This window comes from Clupea harengus, chromosome 19 (assembly GCF_900700415.2).
Source record: "Clupea harengus chromosome 19, Ch_v2.0.2, whole genome shotgun sequence".
Lineage (NCBI taxonomy): Eukaryota > Metazoa > Chordata > Actinopteri > Clupeiformes > Clupeidae > Clupea > Clupea harengus.
This window is the reverse complement of record NC_045170.1, coordinates 25,729,462-25,750,933: the sequence shown is the minus strand read 5'-3', so window position 1 is coordinate 25,750,933 and position 21,472 is coordinate 25,729,462. Positions and strand designations below refer to the sequence as shown.

The following is a 21,472-nucleotide window of genomic DNA, read 5'->3' as shown; positions in this document are numbered from 1 at the left end:
AGCTGACTGTAGATAAGTTACATATCTATGACTGATGTTTATGAAAAACAGAACAGGGTTCTTTTAATATATTTATTACATGAAAAAATAAAACAAAGTATACCTTAACGTAATAAAATAACAAAGAATGAAATCTACACAGCCCTAAAATTAGCCAGCTAAAATCTACACACTCACTTCACCAGGCAGTGAAATGGAACATTTGAGAAGTTCACTTCAAGTTGAATGGCACACCATAGGACTGGAGTGGGGAGGACTTCACACACATCAGAGTTCCCTCTTATCAGACAATGTCTTATAAATTCATGGTGGTCAGTATGCTGCATGTTTTGGATGACATTACAGTACCACAGTACTGTAGAGGGTTAAAAAATGTATACATTAGAAAACCAAACCATATATTTCATGACGAAATCAAAAGGATACTCTCCTGTGCTTCGGTGCTCCATCAGCATAGTTGTGTCTGAGGCAGTTGGCAGTTCAGTTACCAGTGAGTGAATCAAATCACACACCCACCCGAACACAGCCACGATGCACAGTGGATATAAAGACACCACAGAGAGTCAGAAACAGAACATGCATCAGGCCTCAAAAAAGGCCTATGAGTTTCCCAACACAGTCACCCCAGAGTCGGCACTTGGTTCTGGGCACGCCTCCAGTCGAGCAAGGCGGCTTTGCTCCAGGGCAATGGCCTCTGCTGAGTGCTTGCATTTCTCTGAGCCACACTGGCAGGTAAAGTACTTGCTCTTGATGTCCCAGAAACGGTCCCCGTAGTCGAACCTGCACAGAGAGGAATATTTCTGTAACCAATGTGCTTCAAATATGTCTGCTCATGTCTACTGTAACCAATGTGCTTCAAATATGTCTGCTCGTGTCTACTGCAGATATAGAGTTGAATATCAAGGACATACCACTACTGTTGCAAAACAGTTCTACTGAATCTACACCGTGACAGCATTTAGCTAATCATGCTACTCCTACCATTAGAGAAAGTGACTATGGTTTCTACTGCGCTAGTGCTACAGTACGAACATCATACCATTCCAAAATTGGCAAGATGCTATTTCATTTTTATATCAGTTATACATTTGAATATGGAACCCTGTTACAGGACATTAGCATGACAGCATGATCATTTAGTGACATGGCAGCACAGTAATGGAACAGCCCAAGAGAACATCGGTTTCGTAGACATAGATAACTCGTGCAGTAAGATGTTGGCAAACACCCACCCTAGCTCCTGTCCCGTGTAGATGTCTCTGGAGCTGAAGAAGGCTATGCGGGGGAAACGCAGGTCCTGATGTAGCATGAAGACACGCACTGGGATGATATTTGGATCACATAAGTGGTTGATAAAGCGGCTGATGTTGCCATAGTAACGTGCATCTATGCAGTACACCTCTCCATCCTAAGGGGAAAAAACAGTAAGATGACAGTATCTATCCATGATGACAGGTCAAGACCACAGGCTGTATAGACATGAAACATGAAGGAGACTAAAGATAGATTAGGCCAAACAAGACAAGGGGGAAATACTACACTGGTGAGTGAGTGAGTGTGCCTGGCCGAAAGGAGCAGGTGTTCTACCTTGTTGTCCAGGTCAAAGAGGTAGGAGTCATCTTCTCTAACATCAGCTTCTGCATCAGATATCAACTCCCCCACGTACCTGTCAAAACAAACACAAACTAATCCAGCATACAAACCAAAAATAAATATCCAGAAAATCTATCTAAATCTAAAAACTGAAGCTTGAACTACATTCAGGGGTTAAAGCAAAAATAAATCCTGAGCCTGAACTTTTTTGGGGGGGGGGAGGGTCGTGTCCCGTGGCATGACACATTCGCAGGGTCAAAAAAACAAACAAACAAACAAACAAACAAACATTTAGAAATGAATGATTGCAGATTATGGTGAGACTTTTGAAACTGCAATCCCAAGAAAGGTCAGCAATAGTACTCCACCTCACTACAATATGGTACTAACACATGTAGCATTCACGATTTCTTTTGATATCAAGTTTTGCTGCTAAGCTTTGTCCTTGAAAGGTTAAAAGATGAGCTACAATCACAAGGTGACATGTTATAAGGGTATGTCAGTGGAAGCTTTGATTTGCAACCATTTCATTGAGGATATATGAAAAAGGACAGCGATTTACTTAAAGTGCAACAGTGAACTGTAGATAATAATGTAGTTTTATATTGCAACATTTCCATAATTACTTTGTTAATAGAGAATATATCAATAAAATAAATAACAAACAAAACATTCAAATGTTATAAGAACTGGTAACTTTAATGTTGGGAAATAAATACAAAACAGGACTTTGTCCATGTACTTGTTGGTGGCTTCGTCGACATTTAAGGAAAACATGCCGTTTTTTTTTTGCTTTTCCGAAATACGTCTTTTAAACTCTGGTGTTATGCCGTGTGTGTTAAAATAGCGGCATGCCGATTGGATATTGACAGTTTAGTCAAACACACGTCACACACACGGTCAGTTATTGATGCCGGTACATCAGCTGTGGATGTTGCTCCCGGTAAAGGCGTTGTGTGTTGGAGAGCTAGTTGCATATATTAGCTTTCTCGAGCACAGTGCAGAAGCAAGCACCTGCTTCTCTTAACTTCTTACACCAGCTACCAAAAGGCTTACTGTCCTTCCCATCTCTTCTATCCATGCCCAGCGCCATTTATTTTCATGAACTTACTTTCCATCCTACTCTCCTTTGATGTGATGTCTCTCTACTCGGGCATCTACGCTAGGAAGAGCGATAGAGAAAAGTCGGTGTTTGAAGCACATTTTCCCAAGACCCGCCCCAATATACTTCTGATTGGCTAATAATGTTATTTTGAGAGCGGGAGAGTTGTGCTCCTTTCATTTCATTGGCAGACAAACTCATAAACTTGAAAGTGATGGTGATGATATCGAGACGTGTTTAAAAAAAAAATAATAATAATAAAATATTTTTTTTCGCAGCCAAACACCGCATGCCGGAAATCCGGCACGGTGCCGGAATACTTTAATCCCTGTACATTGGATAGTGTCAGGACATAACACACACACACACACACACACACACACACACACACACACACACACACACTTACTCGCAGATGAAGCTGCCTTGTGGGATGTCTTGCAGGGCTCGTACACCCCATCCCATCTTCTCTGTCCGGTAGAGTTGTAACCGAACCCTGAGACACAAACACACACACACACTTCTGTTCATCACACAGGCCTGTATATAAACCACACAGGAATCTTGCCTACTTCATCTCTTTAAACATGGCTGCTCACTCACCCAATCAGGCTCAGATAATTCAAACTGTGTTGAGTTCATAATGAGCTGAGGTAACACTTTTTGAGTGACATTGTTAGGTACTCTAACTAGGATTACGTGAACACATCTCCCAATTAAAGGTTGTCATTGTTAATCAAGTATCAATGTTGCCCTCTTTGTAGGCTTTGGATGACAATGTTCGTCCACCCATTGTATCATCAGTCTAATATGATCCGAATGATCCTGATGCCTCTGGCCAAAGTCTTAAGAGGAGAAGGACTTACTTGATGCCAGCCTGCACCACTCTGTTCTTGCAGGTACGGTGGCACGAGCATGCCAGGTTGCACTCGAAGATCAGTGGAGGCTCGATCTTATTAAACTCCTGCAGTAACCGTTGATCCTGGCCATTGGAACACAGAAGATGCAAATTAGACCACTTAACAAACAACCTCTCTCTCTCACACACACACACACACACACAACACACACACACACACACACACACACACACCCTAAAACAAGTGAATAATGCACTGACCTTATCATACCAGCATCTAATACTGAGCTGGCCACAGAGACAGTTACTGGAGGAGCAGTCATCCGTACAACTGCAGTGCTGCAAGACAAAGACACTTTTAGTCACTAACATGAGCATGTTTTTAAATGTACAGGATATCTTCAGTATGTTAAGGCCTGTGTAATTAAGTATATGCTGTCACCAAATTCTAGAGAAGCTAGAAACCAACATGAAGCTAGAAACAAACCAACATACTGTAATACCACAGAAGCTGTACATTCTCTTCATTGCATTTGAATTCAAACTCATTCAGTTCAATTTGTGTCTTCATAAATCTGGACCCACAGTGTTGAGTTATAGTTGTTCGCAATCCAGGTTAAATTCAATTCAATTCAAATGCAATAGAGTAGACTAATAGAATGAGTGAATGAGATCATAGGAGCAGACCAAGCATGAGAACACATCAGCATTGTGACCCTTCCTAAGCCTAGTAACCCTGGTAACCGCTAGTAACCCTGGTAACCCCCACCTGTAGGTGAGTGATGTTCCGGTCGATGTTCATGGCGGAGGTTTCGCAGTTCTCCGAGATGTACTTGTAGTCTGAGGGGCATCCCTCATCATCCACTGCGTTCACACATGGAATGGGCACGTTCTCATAGCCCTGAGCCACATCACTGCAAAGAGTCAAACAAACAATGTTAGATTATTATTCATTTTATATACAATATTAAACTAAATGTAACATGCATAATAGATGCATAACAAATGTAACAGGAGAAGTAACAGTTAAGTAACAGGAGAGGTCATTTGTTTTGCACTTTTATCTATACAGTGTAACCTAATATACAGTAAATGTACTCAGCCACAGGACAAATACAAATCATGTCCTACCTGTGTCCTGTTCTGTAGTTGTACCTACAACAACTCCGACTACTACTACTACAGGTCACTACACACACACACACACACACACACACACAATGATCTCTCACTCTCAAACAGAGTTCATCTGTGACTACTACAGGTCACTACACACACACAATGACCTCACACTCTCCAACAGAGTTCATCTGTGACACTACACACACACAATGATCTCTCACTCTCAAACAGAGTTCATCTGTGACTACTACTACAGGTCACTACACACACACACACACACACACACACACACACACACACACACACACACACACACACACACACACACACACACACACACGATGATCTCTCACTCTCAAACAGAGTTCATCTGAGACTACTACTACAGGTCACTACACACACACACACACAAGGATCTCTCACTCTCAAACAGAGTTCATCTGAGACTACTACTACAGGTCACTACACACACACACACACACACACACACACACACGATGATTTCTCACTCTCAAACAGAGTTCATCTGTGACTACTACTACAGGTCACTACACACACACACACACACACACACACACACACACGATGATCTCTCACTCTCAAACAGAGTTCATCTGAGACTACTACTACAGGTCACTACACACACACACACACACAATGATCTCTCACTCTCAAACAGAGTTCATCTGTGTCTGCTACTACAGGTCACTACACACACACACACACACAATGACCTCTCACTCTCAAACAGAGTTCATCTGTAACACTACTACAGGTCACTACACACACACACACACACACAATGATCTCTCACTCTCAAACATAGTTCATCTGTGACACTATAGGTCACTACACACACAATGACCTCTCACTCAAACAGAGTTCATCCTGGAGACCGCTGCAATGCGCCTCTTCAGGATCTCACACTCAACACCTACCTGCAAATGATCCTCTCTGTCCGAACGATGCGGTTGGCTATTCCCCTGCGCAATTTTCTGTTAATCTGGAGTGCAACCCACACTGGCGAATCACAGCGTGCTAGGGAGAGGGGCGTATCCCCTTCACGATTCACCATGTCAATGTCAGCCCCTCTCGAGAGGAATAACCTGAGGCAGACAAAACAGAATTGACTAAAAAAAAACATTGAGAGTGCCAGAAGTTTGATGATTCCCAAGTGAGCCAAAAGGCATGGGTAAAAGAACAATACAGAATTGGAACAGCTGAATAGACAGGCCATGTCTGCCTACTGCTAGGGCACATGGTACCACTCTTCTCCGATCTAGACTCACGTGACACAGTCCAGGAATCCTTCCCTGGCAGAGATATGTAGTGGTGTGTCCCCATGCATGTTGGACGATGACAACGGACATCCAGCATTCAAAATCAGCTCCGCTATCTCTGCACTCCCCGCAAAGGATGCCCAGTGCAAACACACATTCATCTCCTGCGGACACAAGACAGGGGGGCAGAGAGGGGGTACAATCAGAAGCTAAAAGTTTGAAATGTTTTTATGTTCAGCATGTAGTTCATTGTTACTCTTGCAACAGTGTAATACAGGCCTCTCCACATATCAGTGCATGCACACAGTAAAACATCTGCAGCATATAATATATGTAATATATGCTTATTGTACAGGACTGGGCAAAAGGTTTAGGCACCTTTGAAATAATGATGTGAAGTGAGGCTTTCATAATGACATGATAGTTTTTTCAACAACAATCAACAATATATAAGGTGCATTCAAAAGAATGTTTGAAAATCGAATAGCCACCCTGACTTCTAATGCAGAAGAAAAAAGAACTGGGTTGAAACGAATGCCTAAAACCTTTGGCACAGTACTGTGCGTGTGTATTAATCTCCCCATTACCTTGTCTTTCATCATGACGTCTGCTCCTCTGTCCAGCAGAGCTCTGATGACCTCTAAGTGCCTGTGCTCTGCTGCCCAGATGATGGGGGTCCACCCGCCGCTGTCCTGAGAGGACAGGAGAGGAGAGAGAGGAGAGGAGAGGAGAGGAGAGGAGGGGAGAGGAGAAGAGAGGACAGGAGAGGAGAGGAGAGGAGAGGAGAAGAGAGGACAGGAGAGGAGAGGAGGGACAGGAGAGGAGAGGAGAGGAGAGGAGGGGAGAGGAGAAGAGAGGAGAGGAGAGGAGGAGCACTAAAGACGTTCAGTATTTACACATGCACAAAAACATTGATGTCGAGAAACTCACAAGACCATGGTTTTACACATCACAAAACTAAAGCGGTGTGTTTAGATTGTTTTTCAGCATTGCTCTGGCTTTTGTGAAGTCAGTTGCCACAAAGATTTCATTTGTTTCATTCGTTGCCATTTCATACTTGGTACTGCAGTCATTGTTCACGTTAGGTAGATAGTTTGACTTGTTTGGGTTGGTCTCCCCCCCCCCCCCCCCTCTCTCACCTGTGCGTTCACGTCCACCTGTCCTGTCCCCAGAAGCAGAGTCACAATGTCCAGGTTGCCCAGTTTGGCGGCGTGGTGAAGACCAGTGGACCCGTCCTCCTCCTGAGCCAGAAGAGGTTGAGAGGAAAGGTAAGCGTAAAGAACACTACCGCGGCACTGATCTGACCTTGATCTTCATACACTGCTGAACACATCTAAGCCAACCCCTTCTAAGCACAGTTATTCTACTCCCTGGGAGAGTGACACCCGTGTATCAAATGAACTGGTGATGTTCATTCAATACCTGCAGAAATGAATTAGAAATCAAAGGGGTCATTAGTGGCCTGCCAGTAGACAAACAGAGGTAATACAGAGAACACATACTGGGAACATCAGCCTCGCTGGTGAGATTCACGCAACGATCATGTAGGAGTTTGTTTGGTACAGGATGGGAGACCGGTGGGACACTCACAGCACTGAAGACACAGGCTCCACTCTGGATCAGATAGCGCACTACGTCCCCGTGACTGTTAGCGATAGCCTCAAGTAGAGGCGTCCTGAGAGTCTTGTCTTGGGCGTCCACTTTAGCACCAGCCTACAACACAATTGGATGTACTGACATGAATGTGAGCTTGGTTATGATTGCCATGGTGATTATGATGCACTTAGACTTCCACCTACATCAACCTGCAATTGGAATGAATGAACGGCTCAGGCAGTCTATTCCAACGCCATAGTGCCAAACGCCATGCTCTCTGTTAGTGCTCTACTCTGCCGTGGTCTAAGCCCTGCACGTATCTGAGGCTGGCCTCTCTGAAGGACACAGACGTGGCCTCCACTGCAGTCCTCACCTCCACCAGCAGGTAGCACACCTCCAGAAACCCCCTCTCGGCCGCCGCGTGGAGAGCACAGCGTCTGCTCTGAGCGTCTCCCTGGTAGGCCGGGTCAATGCCCTCCACTGGAGCAGCACAAGGACATACACATTAGAATCTCCACATATCCATTTGACTGATGTTCCCACCATAGAATCTGATCACCACACATTAGAAGAGAGTCAGTGTACAGTACAAACGTACCATTCAACTCAACCACTTCACAAGAAATTCACACAACAATTAAACGTAATATCAAATACTATGGACAAAATGTCAATGTCAAAAACATACATTTTATGTTCTTGTCAAATGTCAACTGTTTACAACTAACATAATGGGTGAAACTGAAATAAACATTGAATAAGAAATAATAAGGAGCACATCACTGTGATTTCCTTCAATCCTTTCTTAGGAAAACTTACTGAGCATGAGCAGAACTCTCTGCACCTCTCCCTGCTTGGCTGCTGGATAGAGTTGCCGTGGGTGGAACCTCAGCTTCTTCTTCCTGACCAATCATAGCACAGCTCATTGTAAGAGGACATTATCTTGACACAAAACTCTTCAGAACAGAACAAAACTCAGATTCATTGCCCCATCCAAAAACGGAAAGGGAAAAGTCTTCTGCAGTTTCTACTCTGCTTATGACACATCTTATGTACATATTTTGTGCCAGCCTATTTATCCGTAATATAAACCTATATGCCATCATTGACATCATTTTCATAGCACTGCTCATCCTTACAGTAGTGACCTCATGAACACACTGTTTACCCACTAAGTTATAATAGTGACCTCATGAACACACTGTTTACCCACTAAGTTATAATAGTGACCTCATGAACACACTGTTTACCCACTAAGTTATAATAGTGACCTCATGAACACACTGTTTACCCACTAAGTTATAATAGTGACCTCATGAACACACTGTTTACCCACTAAGTTATAATAGTGACCTCATCAACACACTGTTTACCCACTAAGTTATAATAGTGACCTCATCAACACACTGTTTACCCACTAAGTTATAATAGTGACCTCATCAACACACTGTTTACCCACTAAGTTATAATAGTGACCTCATCAACACACTGTTTACCCACTAAGTTATAATAGTGACCTCATGAACACACTGTTTACCCACTAAGTTATAATAGTGACCTCATGAACACACTGTTTACTAAGTTGTTCGACAACCAATACTTTGAATGCTGGCACTCTCTCCATTGTTTGTATGTATCGTTGAGTGTATATATGATGTATATATGAATGCATCTGCTAGCTTGATACACCCCTCCCTTCCTATCTGCCTACCCAGCTGGATTACAACTAGCAGTGAATGTTTCTTCCTGTTGAAAGGGAGTTTCCTTGCCTTTCCTACTGCTTGCTGTAGGGCGGTCCAGGCTCTGTGCTCTGTAAAGCGCCTTGAGACAATTTCAACTGTTACTGGCACTATATTACTAAAATTGAATTGAACTATATTGGAGTGTGTATCTGGCGACTTCTTTTCCCAGATTATTTCCCCTTTCACACCAGGCTTAAACCCTGTGATGGTTTTCATTAAGGCTTGACCCGGGTTATTGAACTCGCCCACCTCTTGGGTTGGACACAGGTTGGTGTTGGTATGAATGGCACAACCTGGATTGTGAACAACTACAATGTTGCTAACAACACTATAACTCAACACTGTGGGTCAGGATTATGAAGTCACAAAGCCCAAAAACGAAATATCCTAAATAAACAATAAACTAAATATACAGATCTAATGTTTTCCCAGGTTGAACCCAAGGTCCAGTCTGAATTGCCATGACCTGGGTATAACCAGTGCCGACTGGTTTGGTCTGAACTGACTAAACATGGGTTACACCTTGGTCAAATAACCCTGGTCTCACTAAGGTCATTGGTATGAATGTATCCTGATAACATCAGGCAGCCCTGGCACTCTTACCTCTCAGAGTCCTGCGTGAGAAGAGCCTTCTGTAGCGCCGCCCTCCTGTCCCCTGCGGGCAGTGAGCTGGGGCAGACGGGTTTGCCATTGGGCAGACAGAGGGAGGGGCCCACACTGTCCACACCCCCCTCCCCAGGAGTGATGGCGTCTGCGCTGCCTCCTGCTGGCGCACTGGGGGGAGGCGGCGGTGGTGGCGGCGGCTGCTCAGGGGGGCGGCTCATGTTGCCACGGCCACGCATCCTGGCACTAGTTGGAGGTGACAAGAGATGCACAAGATACAGAAAGAACCTTCACACATATGCTTTATGTCATGACCTGACTTAAACTCTCTTTAGTGTAACCTTCACACACATGCTTTATGTCATGACCTGACAAGACTTAAACACTCTTGTGTAATCTTCACACATATGCTTTATGTCATGACCTGACAAGACTTAAACTCTCTTTAGTGTAACCTTCACACATATGCTTTATGTCATGACCTGACAAGACTTAAAGCATATGTGTGAAGATTACACAAGAGAGTTTATGTCATGACCTGACAAGACTTAAACTCTCTGTAGTGTAACCTTCACACACATGCTTTATGTCATGACCTGACAAGACTTAAACACTCTTGTGTAATCTTCACACATATGTATTATGTCATGACCTGACAAGACTTAAACTCTCTTGTGTAACCTTCACACATATGTATTATGTCATCATGACCTGACAAGACTTAAACACTCTTGTGGGGTCTAAAACGCACATTTTATGTCTATGGTCAAGAAACAGTTTTTTCCTGTACATCTTTTTTATACAGATGTGATCTGAATGTGTTATTGTAGTCCTGAACCCCTGTCACATTATCCTGTGAGATGTACGATCACCGTCAGTGTACAAGCTAGTCAATTCCATACCCATGTGTGCTAGTTTAAATCATCTCACACACACAGATGCTACTCTGAACTGCGACACTACACACACCCCCACCCCATCCACACACACACACACACACACACACACACACACACACACATACACACCTCACAGGTCCTCCTGGCCTCTTCCCATTGCTTAGTGTTTCTGCTGCTAAAGGGGGTGGGAGTGCTGGTGTAGTGGTGGAGGCGGATGCGGTGATGACGGTTCCGGCAGAAGACGTTGGGGGTGATATGGTGACCTCCTGGGCCTCGGAGGCGTCTTCTCCACAGTGGGGGCAGAAGAGAAGGCCACCATTCACACCCCTACCTCCACGCCCACCTCCCAAAACTGTCACACACCCCCGGTGGAAGCGGTGAGCGATGCGCACGTCAGGACAACACTCCAGAAATGTGCCCTGAGAGTGAGACGGAAGAGAAAGAGAGAGAGAGAGAGAGAGAAAGAGAAAGAGAGAGAGAGAGAGAGAATAAAGGAAAGCAAGAGAGTGACAGAAATAAGATTCAAAAAGAGAAAGATGCATTAAGGTCATTAAAATAATGACAAACTATAAATAAAAGATCTCAGTGGGAAAGCATGCAGGCCTGGTGTGTTACCGAGATGCAGAAGTAGCCGCAGCCTGGGCAGCAGTGGTGTTTGACCATGTGAGAGCGGTGGTGCTCACACAGCACCATGAGCGAGACACGGCTGGAAGGGCGCATGGTCTCCCCCTTCACCACAGTACTGGTGCAGCCCACCAACTACAAACACACAGAAACAGTACACAAGAGATGACAGATCATTGCAGCCCACCAACTACAAACACACAGAAACAGTACACAAGAGATGACAGATCATTGCAGTACACCGTCTATCATTATATTCCATTTCCTGTAAGAGAAAGGGGTAAGTGCACATAAGATATTCTTAAATCCAATTATTCAACCAGGTTCATTTTCAAAGTGTCTTTGAAAAACATACACCCGCACACAAATACACCCAAACCATCACAAACACTTTCACAACATATATACATCCGCACTTGTCACACTCATGAAATCATCCCAACACACACACACACACACACACACACACACACACACACACACACACCTCTCCATTGATGCTCTCGACAGCCATGCAAAGGCGGCTGCCCCTTGCACTCAAGCCATCCACCCGAGGAGCCTCCATCCTGCAGCTGCACAGCGGCAGCTCCTCCAGTCGCTCCATCTCCCCACTGTCACTGCCCTCTGAGAGAGAGAGAGAGAGAGAGAGAGAGAGAGAGAGAGAGACAAGAGAGAGAGAGAGAGAGAGAGGAACCATGAGACAGAGAGAGAGAGAGAGACAGACAGAGAGAGGGAGAGAGAGAGAGACAAGAGAGAGAGAGAGAGGGAGAGAGAGAGAGACAAGAGAGAGAGAGAGAAAGGGACCATGAGAGAGAGAGAGAGAGAGAGAGGAACCATAAGAGAGAGAGAGAGGAACCATGAGACAGAGAGAGAGAGGGATGGTGCATGATCAGAAAGAAATAGAAAGGGTGAGAATGGGGGGGGTGGTGGATGATCCGTGCAAATCATCCAACAGCAAATCACCCATAAATATGCCAAAGTACTCAGCAACCTTGAGCGTGGAACTCCAGGTACTTGGACTAACCGGGGTTTGGGGAGAGCGTGAGGCTGTCTGCTGCAGAGATGTCTAGAGAGCCCAATGGGACCTCGGTGTAGTCACTGGCCCCACCCCCAGAAGCTGCCGCCTCGCCTGACAGTGGTTCTGTGGGAACACATCATGAGCTTATTATCCAGAACACACAAACACTCACACCAACACACGCACACACATTCTAAGGCTCAGACACCATGTGGCTTTCTTCACAAGAAGGCACAAATTTACCCTGTGCTTATATGAAACCTCTATCTGGAAAACTGTGGTTACTAACAATTTGAGTCACAACTGTGGGCAGATATTTCACCTAAAATGACAGCACAGTATGCATGGAGACTTTTTAAATCTACACAACAAAGGTCCTTGGTGTAAGTGGTGGAGGTTTAGAACATCATGTGAACATCAGTTCCTCCTTACCTCCAGTATCATCCTCCACCATGCTAGTCTGATCTTTGACTCTGCCCCGTCCGACTCCTTTCCATGGCGATCCATTCCTGCCCTCTTTCTTCTGGGGTTTCCCATGCTTCTCAGCCAGTGGGCTCTGGAGATGGGAAGACATGTTGGTATGGACAGCAAATGGAGTCAACATACTCCATACTTTCACATACTGTGAATAAATGAAATTGAATTGAATACTGCCTTTTTAAAAAGAAGAAGCTAGACTAGATACATACATGTTCAGACAAGTTCCCAGACTCCTCTCCTTCCCTGCCACAAGGCTGATCCTCCAGCATCCCATCCTCTGACTGCAAAACATGAAGAGAGCACAGGCACTCAGTGATGGAGGTGTCAACACAAGCATCAGCTTTTACCAGCAGGTGTTCATCTAAAATGTCACTGGTTATTTTTTTGCAATGCAAACTCACTTACAGTGGCCTTTGTTGTATAGTTGTATAGTCTGATAACTACACAGACAAACACAAACTATGTCAGATGAAAGCAAGATGATGAGTCTCATCCATTGTGCCTCATCTTGTTTACCTTGCTATCAGAGAATATGACATCATCTCCAGCGTAGCTGTTATAGAGGAGGTGGAAGTCTTCCTCATCAGCATCATCATCCAGGTCTTCCAACCAGCCACTCCCCTGGTCTTTGGTTGTTATGGTGACTGGCTCGACTTTTTCTGGCGTGGTGGACACATTCACAGGCTGCAAAACAAACAGACCATTGAGTGAGTTGCTAATAACACTATATCTTTACACATCTGTAGAGATCTGCTCTCTCTCACCCACCTCTGGCTCTACAGGTGCACCTTTCTCTGTCTTCTCTTTAGACGGGGGATTGAGTTCCATATCTGCGCCCACTTTTCTTCTCTTCACAGCTGCTAGAAGCAGAGGGAAGCCTAATCAAGCTCATCGTCTACACTACAGCAATTAATTAAATGGGATAAAGCCCAAAGAGTGGTAGCAACTGTCACCAGCTTCTCTCTTAAGGTGTCTAGAAGTGAGGGTTAGCCACTGCACTGCTTGTTACCAGTTGTTACCATTATACACTGAATCATTAATGCGATTTCAGTTAACCAATAAAGTCAGTAACAGGCTTACCGGTGTCAGGGTCTGAAACCAAACTAGTCAAGGGCTCCTCTGGGTCTACTGGAACAATAGCTGCCTCAATACATCTCACCTAATCCATATCCATCACACAGAAAATAGAGACTCTGTTTTGTTACAGAGAAGGAAATATCCTTCATATCATTTTTCAAATAACATTGTGAAAGGGTTATTAAGACATGTACAACACATATCTGAAAAGGAATAAGATGACTTGGCAATGGTACAATCAGTGTTGAATTATAATAGAGTCAAATGTAGAATTAAAAACAATATATGAGCACATATACCATATGTAATTTAAACACACATTTACTAGTTGTCTAGCAACCATATGCATTAAGGGATCCTTTTATCCTGGGTTTTGTGACCTCACCTGTGTTGGAAGGGCTTTGCTCATAGTCTTTCGAGCACGATGGATCTTTGGTGGTGGGTTGACGACTGGCAGAGTGCTGACTGAAGAAGATGAAGATGAGGAGGAAGAGGAAGATGAGCTGAAAGGTGGAAGAGTTTTGTTACCAAGAGCAGAGGAGCTCATGTTGGCTGTACTAGGAGATGGGGATGAGGAACAGTAGGAAGTGGATGATGATGACGTGAGAGTCTTTGCTGCATTGCCTACAGGGGAACACAGACCAGAAATGAGGAAAACCAATACAGCGATGATCAAACAAATCTAGTTTGGACTGGCCAATGATTTGCATATAGCTATATCCGTTTGATGCTTATATTAAAGAAAACAGCTAGTTGCTTGTGAATAAAATCATGCTGCTCTCCTCAAACTTCAATATTATACAATACTACTAACAGAAGATACTACCCATATCACCATTTGGACAGCAGATAAGTAGCTGATTCCTGGACTGCATGATTGTAATATATTTACGGTGACAATAAGACCTACAAAGATAGCATAAGTTAAATCTACTCCAGGACCACTCTATCAATGTCCTACTACTATACAGTACTCAGTGTACATGGCACTGTACTGCTGCATCATGTATCCATTGGAAATAGAGGCACATCCAAAACAATTGTTTCACTGATTGCAACCAAGGCAAAACAAAATCGCAGTATGTACCTGCTTCCCTTGTATCTGGTTTGGAATGTGATTTTCTTTCAGTGGACTTCTGAAGACAAGAAACGAAAGGGTTATTCATTTCATTTGCGAGGGAGTTGTATTGTCTTCCTCCGTGTGTTTCACTGAGCAAGGTTAATAGTTCAAACACCAGCGTAACTGAGATGTTCCAAGACTGAAAGTACGAAATGATTTTAGATGTCTTTTAACAGAAAAACTAAAACAACCTCACCACCGGCGAGAACTTAATGACAGAAATATGTCAGTCTGTTGGTATGGTGAATAGTTTGCCCGTCACAACACAGACACCGAAGAAACAAAACATTGTAACTTTGCAAAGTCTAGTTCCGACAAGATGGGAAGTTGTATGGGCGAAAAGAACACCACGTTACAAAACTAACACATGATGTTTGCAGCTCAGCTGTAACGTTAACGTTAGCTGCAAGACGGTTGCCAATTGATTCATCTGTAAACTTAGCTAAACTGCAACCAACCAGTAGGTCCTCTGGACGTAGGCAATGAGGCTAATGGGTTTGACCGAAGATGGAAGGAAAACAAGTATTGTGTTTTGGACAGAAAACACAGCACTGTTGTAAAACGAGAGAACTACTCTACCATTGTTCAGTCAGTGGTCTTACCTCGTCCATCGGTGCGGATGCCGACATATTCTTCAGAAATCAAAGGAGGACGTATATTTTACGCGACTACGTCACCGACGTTCTCTGGTTGAACTGACGTATTACAAAAAAATCCTCAACGATGGACAAAGGAAACTCTTGACGAAAGTGTGCACGTTGCAATGGCAAGATGTCTCAAAGAAATTCATAAGCAAACTAACTGTGGAAATCTTGCATACATTTTGTATGCTCGGCATGCACACCGGAACAACGTTCTTTGTCTATGGTTCATACGGCTATCGACTGTCCAGTTTGATACTAGCATCGTCTCTCAACTGCGAACGTAAAACATTAAGAAATGTATTTGCCGTTGACAACGTTTATCACATGTGGCTAATAAAACTATATTTTCCTAAAAAGTGACGAGGGAATAATGAGTTTCTTAGTACGGTAAAGTAAACGCAGAATAAAGTGAGCTATCCGAATGAACCCTTCCTTAAAATCATCTATTCCCCTTTAAATTTGAGCCACTCTATCGAACGTGTTGACATGGGCCGTGGTGGGGAAGTGGCTGTTTGGTGTCCGTTAAGTTGCCAGCACCAAAAACAGAGCAAGCTTGCCATTGAAAAGTAAACAACACACATTCATATAACCACGTTCACAGTAATTGTGAGCTTGGATCTTGCCAGAAAATTTCAGACAATCGCCACACACTCCAATAATTTGAGTTAACAACAGGTAAGATTCAACAGTTTCTGTTGTGTTTCGGTTACGTATTCCTCTTGAACTAACGTGAACAGCTAACAAAATAGCTAGCTCTGTAACTGACTTGCTAGCTGGCTAGTTCATTTGCTAACAGTAGCTCAAGTGGTTGTGTGTCTCGTGTAGCGTCAGCTAGTCAGGGGATAGCTAACATTCGCTCAAATAGGAATTTAAGGTCCATTGTCCCCTAAACATGAGGTTATTTGTTCTTTACTAAACAATGTAAAGTTCACAGGAATAGCGACTGATGAGAAAAGTGTATTCACCATATGTCTCCTAAGCTTTATTCTCCTATTGTCATAGCCGGTGATTTCATTAGCCACCCAACGTTGTTGACAGTGATTTGCTATTCGATTTCCCTGACCGCTGTGGTGTAGGTAGCTAATGAACCTTGAATGGCCTTAATGTTTCAGGAACTAACGTTAGCTTATACGATGAGGAATAACAATGTACTAATGATGTAGTAAACAGGTTAGCCTGTGTTATATCATATATGTGTGGATAAAATACTCGTAGACTATCTAATCAGTATAAATATAAACAAAAGCTTGCTAGCTGGCTAGAATAATAGGATGAAAATATCTCGAGCCATGGTTATTACTAATGTGTTACTTGGAGGGCAATTGTTATTAGCATAGTAGAAGTAACTTGTTGTAATAGACCAGTATAGTTTAACAAAGTATGTAGTAGTTTTATTCACCACCAGTTTTTTCGGTATTACCTTTTGAGGCAGACTCCTGTATAGTTGTTTTGTCTATAAAGGACCATGCCATCTGACTGACTCACAAAACAGTGAAGATAACTTTATTCTTCTCTTTGTTACGTCTTTTCAGTAATTAATTCATTATAGTCATGAAAACAAATTCATTATTCATACTAAACAGGCAGATATTCTTGACTCAACAGACAGCAAAGTTGTCTTTGATTAGCCTACATGTGAAAATGGTTTTATTTACATTACCAAACCAGCGGAGCACTGATTTTGCAGAGAGCCGAATGAATATTGTGGTTTGAATAGGCCTGCATTTTACATGATTCAGTTAGATATCCGCCTGCCTCCATAACTAGTGCACAGACGTGTTATTACTATGTATGAGAATAAAAAAGGCTCAAGGCTTAAGTATTGTTTGTATTAAAACATTTTGTACCATCTTTTTGTGGAATTCTGTGCATTTGTTTCTTTGGTTATTTATTCTAGCAATATTTGATGACAGTGGGTAAGATGTATGTGTCTCAGATACGTCAGCAATCTAACAGGAGGGCCATGTGTGGAGATCACAGTGTACATATACACCTGGCCTACTCTATGATCACTAATTACAGTTTTTGTCACATAGATGGAGGAGGTGTGTTTCCAGTTGCCGGGGCACGGCGATGTGGCCCTCCGCAACATGAACTCCCTGCGCACCCAGCAACATTTCTGTGACATAACTATTGTGGCCAGTGGTCGCCAGGCGTTTCGAGGGCACAAGGTTGTGTTGGCTGCCTGCTCTCCGTTTCTCAGGGACCAATTTCTTTTGAACCCCTCCTCCGAACTACAGGTGCGGAAAAAAAACATGTCATAAGATGATCAGTATGCTCACAGGCCTTGTGGATAGTGTTGGATTTTCATTGTTTTGTTGTGCATTTAAAAAGTTGATATTAGTGTCATAGAGATGTAGGACCAGTTTACCACTTAACTGTCTTTTAATGTCTTTGTAATCCATTTGGCCATATTGCATAAGTGTAGTTAATCATACGTTTGGAATTAAGATAGTGTTGTTAGTGGTCTTGTAGTTCACAGATGCAAAAGCATTGTACTGGGGATTTATCATCAATTGTATGATGCTGGTTATTTGGCCAAAACATGACAAGCATTTTCAGGTCCTGAGTTAGCAAGAAATATTATTTTGCAGTTAAATGAGTCTTAGGCTAGCCTGAGGCATTCTTAGATGGATGAAACCAGTTCCAATATACATGAGTTCTTGTTCTTGTGAGGAGTTCAGTCTGAGAAGTCATTGACCTGTTCTGTCTCACCAGCAGGTGTCAGTGTTGCACAGTGCTACCGTGGTCTGCAAACTGCTCCAGTCATGTTACACAGGCACACTGAAATTTCATTCCAAAGACATCGTCAACTACCTGACTGCTGCCAGCTATTTGCAGATGGAGCACATTGTGGAGAAATGCCGGGGTGCCCTCAGTATGTACATGAGGCCAAGGAATCCTAGCCCTACCAGGGTAAGCTAGCAGTGCTAATCAAGCTCATACTCCTAGTGGGTAATCAGTGTGGAGAGCTGTGAAATGCTACACCAGAAATATTAGCACTTGCACATCCACAAATGTGTTGGTCACCACCACCAAAAAGATATTATCAAACTGAACCTATGTGTAGCTCAAGGCATGAAACCAGGAGAGGCAGAACTTCACCTGAAACTCCTTCAATTAAACAGGATGAGGAGAATGAGTAGTATTGGTTGAAGGTCCCCAGGGAGGAATTAGTGTTTGGGTGGGTTAGTGGACTGAACACATACAACATGTATTATTGGAATGATTATAAACAACTTGTAAGAGTTTTTCAGTTTAGGCAGTCTTTACCTGAATTATTCAGGTGAACAAATGATTGTTGTTGGTTTTGCCAATTTGCCATCTGTTATTGTGTCACAGCAGTAGTAAGCAAAATGCTCTCTGCAGCAGCAAATCCATCCAGCTTTGCACACTTTTGCTCTTTGTGAGTGAGTGAGGGCCTGAGGGAAATTGTATCTGCATCTTTGCTTGCACAGACAGTGAAGACAGAGGAGCCACTGTCCATGGCAATGACTGTAAGTGGCAGTGTCCCCTCCATTGAGCCTGGTTCACCTCAGAGGATCTCTTCTCCTCAGCCCCACAGCCCAGAGGTGGTGTGTCAGGCCTCAGGGAGCGACCACACAGAGTCATTGTTACAAGCAGACATCCAGCACAGGGAAGCACATACGTTCACAGAGATCAAGGTAAAAGAGCCTACAACCACTCAATGAAAAAAAAAAAACACTACAAATTGGGTAAAAGTGGACTGTGCTGTGAGTAGTTGGATCAGTGATGTAGCTTTGTAAAGAACAAGATCTTGGAAAATGAACTACATTGACACATGCTTCTTTTGTGATGTAGGTAAGAGCATCCACTGCCTCCTTGCAAGATGATGTTGACGGTGACTATGAGGTTCTTAGGGTTCGTATAAAAGAAGACGAGCAGGAACCAGAAGAAATCCATGATGACGAGCTTGGGGAGCCCGTGATTTTGGGGGACCCCTGTCCCGAGTTGGACCCCAGTGGGGCAGGTATGGTGCTGGACGGAGTGAGCCGTATAGGGGGACTGGAGAAGGAGGGGCTTCGCACCTGGAGGCGTCGGCTTCTTGAACCCCGCACTGGACGGGGACGAGGCTTTAGGCACCGTCGGCGCGGCACCCTCCGAGACCGCCGGCCAGCGGGTGGGGAATACCAAGAGGCGTGGCGCTTCCCCTCCGCCGCAGAGATCCTCGCCCTAGGAGGAGACCTGGGTTCTGCCTACCTCTCTGCTCACGCCCAGACAGACAGCCCACCTAGGATGCAGTACGGGCTGGACGAGGGTCAGGAGGAGGTGTTAGGAGAGGAGCCAGGCACAGACGACTTGGTCATGCACTACGGACTGGACGATACAAATGGGGATGGGGGAGGCATCGGTGTGGTGGGTGTCCCTGCTGACGAGGAGGGGGGAGGAGCCGACGAATCGGTGGCTGTGGTGGGGTCCACATCTTGTGCGTCGGGTCCAGTGGCATGCGACCACTGCGGCCTGGCCTTCCCGTCTCCGCAATCTCTGCTCGTGCACATGCGCGCCACCCATCTGCCTTACGTGTGCCCCTGCTGCGGCAAGCAGTTCACTCATGCCAGCAACCTCAACCGCCACATGAGTGTGCACCGTGGGGCCAAGGTGCACCGGTGTCCACTGTGCCACAAGACCTTCACTCAGAAGGCCACACTGTGCGATCACATGAACCTACACAGCGGCGAGCGCCCTCATCGCTGCGCTTACTGCCAAGTGCGCTTTGCCCACAAGCCTGCTCTACGGCGCCACCTAAAGGAGCAACACGGGAAGACTACCGCACAGAACTGTATGGAGGCACAGAGAGAGAGTGAGAGTGCGGTGGCAGTGGCAGTGGTCGATGGAGGGGGAGTTGCTGAAGGAATATGAAAAAGCAAGATGATGATTGCCTTTTTTAATGACTGTTAAGTGATGCAGATTGAGGCTTTAAGATTGCTGGCAGGCTTGTGTCTTACCTGGAGAAGCAGTAGTGTGAGCAAACCAGAGGCTGACGATTCAAACCCAGAAGGTGGAGAATGTAAAGATGTAAATATGTGATCAACGGAGAGGCTTTACAGCGGGTCATGTTGGGTCATTTGGGTTAGGCCAATGGTTCTCAATCCTGCTCCGCGAGTCCCCTTGTCCTGCATATCTGCTATCTATTCCTGCCTCAGGCACACCTGATTAAAACCAATGTAATAAAAAAAAATGTAATCTTGACCAACTAAATCAGGTGTGTTCAGCTAATCAAGAGTTCCACTGACAAGTTTAACTAGGTATGCAGAGCAGGGAAAGATGATATACAGGGGGGGGGGGGGGGGGCAGAGCAGGATTGAGAACCAAGGCGTTTGGGGAATCCAGCTTCTCTATTCTGTGTAACTGTGTGACATATTAATAAACAAGTAATGTCAAAAAGGACTAGTGGCTGCACATTTACTACACATTAGCCCAAAGCCATCATTAAGCTCTATTATGGATCCAGTCCTACAGAATGGCTGGTGTTGTTTACAGCTCTACCAATAAGGTCAACAAGGAAGAATGCCCCAGGACATGCATTTGTTCAGCTTCCCAGAGATTTAAGTTGACTAACAAACATTAAATGCATCTTCCAGTATTTATGCAGTGTTAACCATTTAGAGCTGATTCAGTGTCACACTATTTATTGTAAAATACAAGATCCTCTAGTATGAAATAACATATTGATGTACACACATGATGCATT

At 44.2% G+C, this 21,472-nt stretch overlaps 2 protein-coding genes across 9 annotated transcripts; one reads left to right on the top strand and one right to left on the bottom strand.

Annotated features, from left to right (window-relative positions):
- Window positions 1-58: 58 nt before the first annotated feature.
- ehmt2 (euchromatic histone-lysine N-methyltransferase 2) lies at window positions 59-16,780 on the bottom strand. 4 transcript variants are annotated; one of them, XM_031586131.1, is made up of 27 exons: window positions 16,725-16,780; window positions 15,083-15,131; window positions 14,381-14,619; window positions 13,999-14,077; window positions 13,687-13,778; window positions 13,435-13,602; window positions 13,128-13,199; window positions 12,871-12,994; window positions 12,445-12,561; window positions 11,908-12,044; window positions 11,412-11,555; window positions 10,926-11,215; window positions 9,898-10,143; window positions 8,372-8,454; window positions 7,926-8,032; window positions 7,547-7,669; window positions 7,096-7,197; window positions 6,544-6,648; window positions 5,966-6,120; window positions 5,615-5,782; window positions 4,324-4,468; window positions 3,816-3,893; window positions 3,562-3,677; window positions 3,105-3,191; window positions 1,588-1,666; window positions 1,233-1,408; window positions 59-780 (listed from the first exon to the last, which is right to left on the bottom strand). In XM_031586131.1, exons 1-27 carry the CDS (start codon window positions 16,725-16,727, stop codon window positions 600-602), a joined length of 3,465 nt encoding a protein of 1,154 aa, XP_031441991.1. In that variant the 5' UTR covers window positions 16,728-16,780; the 3' UTR covers window positions 59-599. The 4 variants fall into 4 exon arrangements, with proteins under 4 accessions (XP_031441991.1, XP_031441988.1, XP_031441989.1 ...); XM_031586128.2 differs by lacking the exon at window positions 16,725-16,780 and adding an exon at window positions 15,718-15,873; XM_031586129.2 differs by lacking the exon at window positions 16,725-16,780 and adding an exon at window positions 15,718-15,873 and having other exon boundaries at window positions 13,687-13,775.
- LOC105907714 (zinc finger and BTB domain-containing protein 12) lies at window positions 16,253-21,165 on the top strand. Of its 5 annotated transcripts, none has more exons than XM_031586136.2 (5): window positions 16,255-16,434; window positions 17,796-17,999; window positions 18,478-18,675; window positions 19,317-19,424; window positions 19,582-21,165. In XM_031586136.2, the coding sequence occupies exons 2-5, from the start codon at window positions 17,796-17,798 to the stop codon at window positions 20,638-20,640; spliced, it is 1,569 nt and encodes a 522-aa protein (XP_031441996.1). In that variant the 5' UTR covers window positions 16,255-16,434; the 3' UTR covers window positions 20,641-21,165. The 5 variants fall into 5 exon arrangements, with proteins under 5 accessions (XP_042566588.1, XP_031441996.1, XP_031441994.1 ...); XM_031586134.2 differs by having other exon boundaries at window positions 19,218-19,424; XM_012836080.3 differs by having other exon boundaries at window positions 16,257-16,434; window positions 18,481-18,675; window positions 19,218-19,424.
- The last annotated feature ends 307 nt before the right edge of the window (window positions 21,166-21,472 follow it).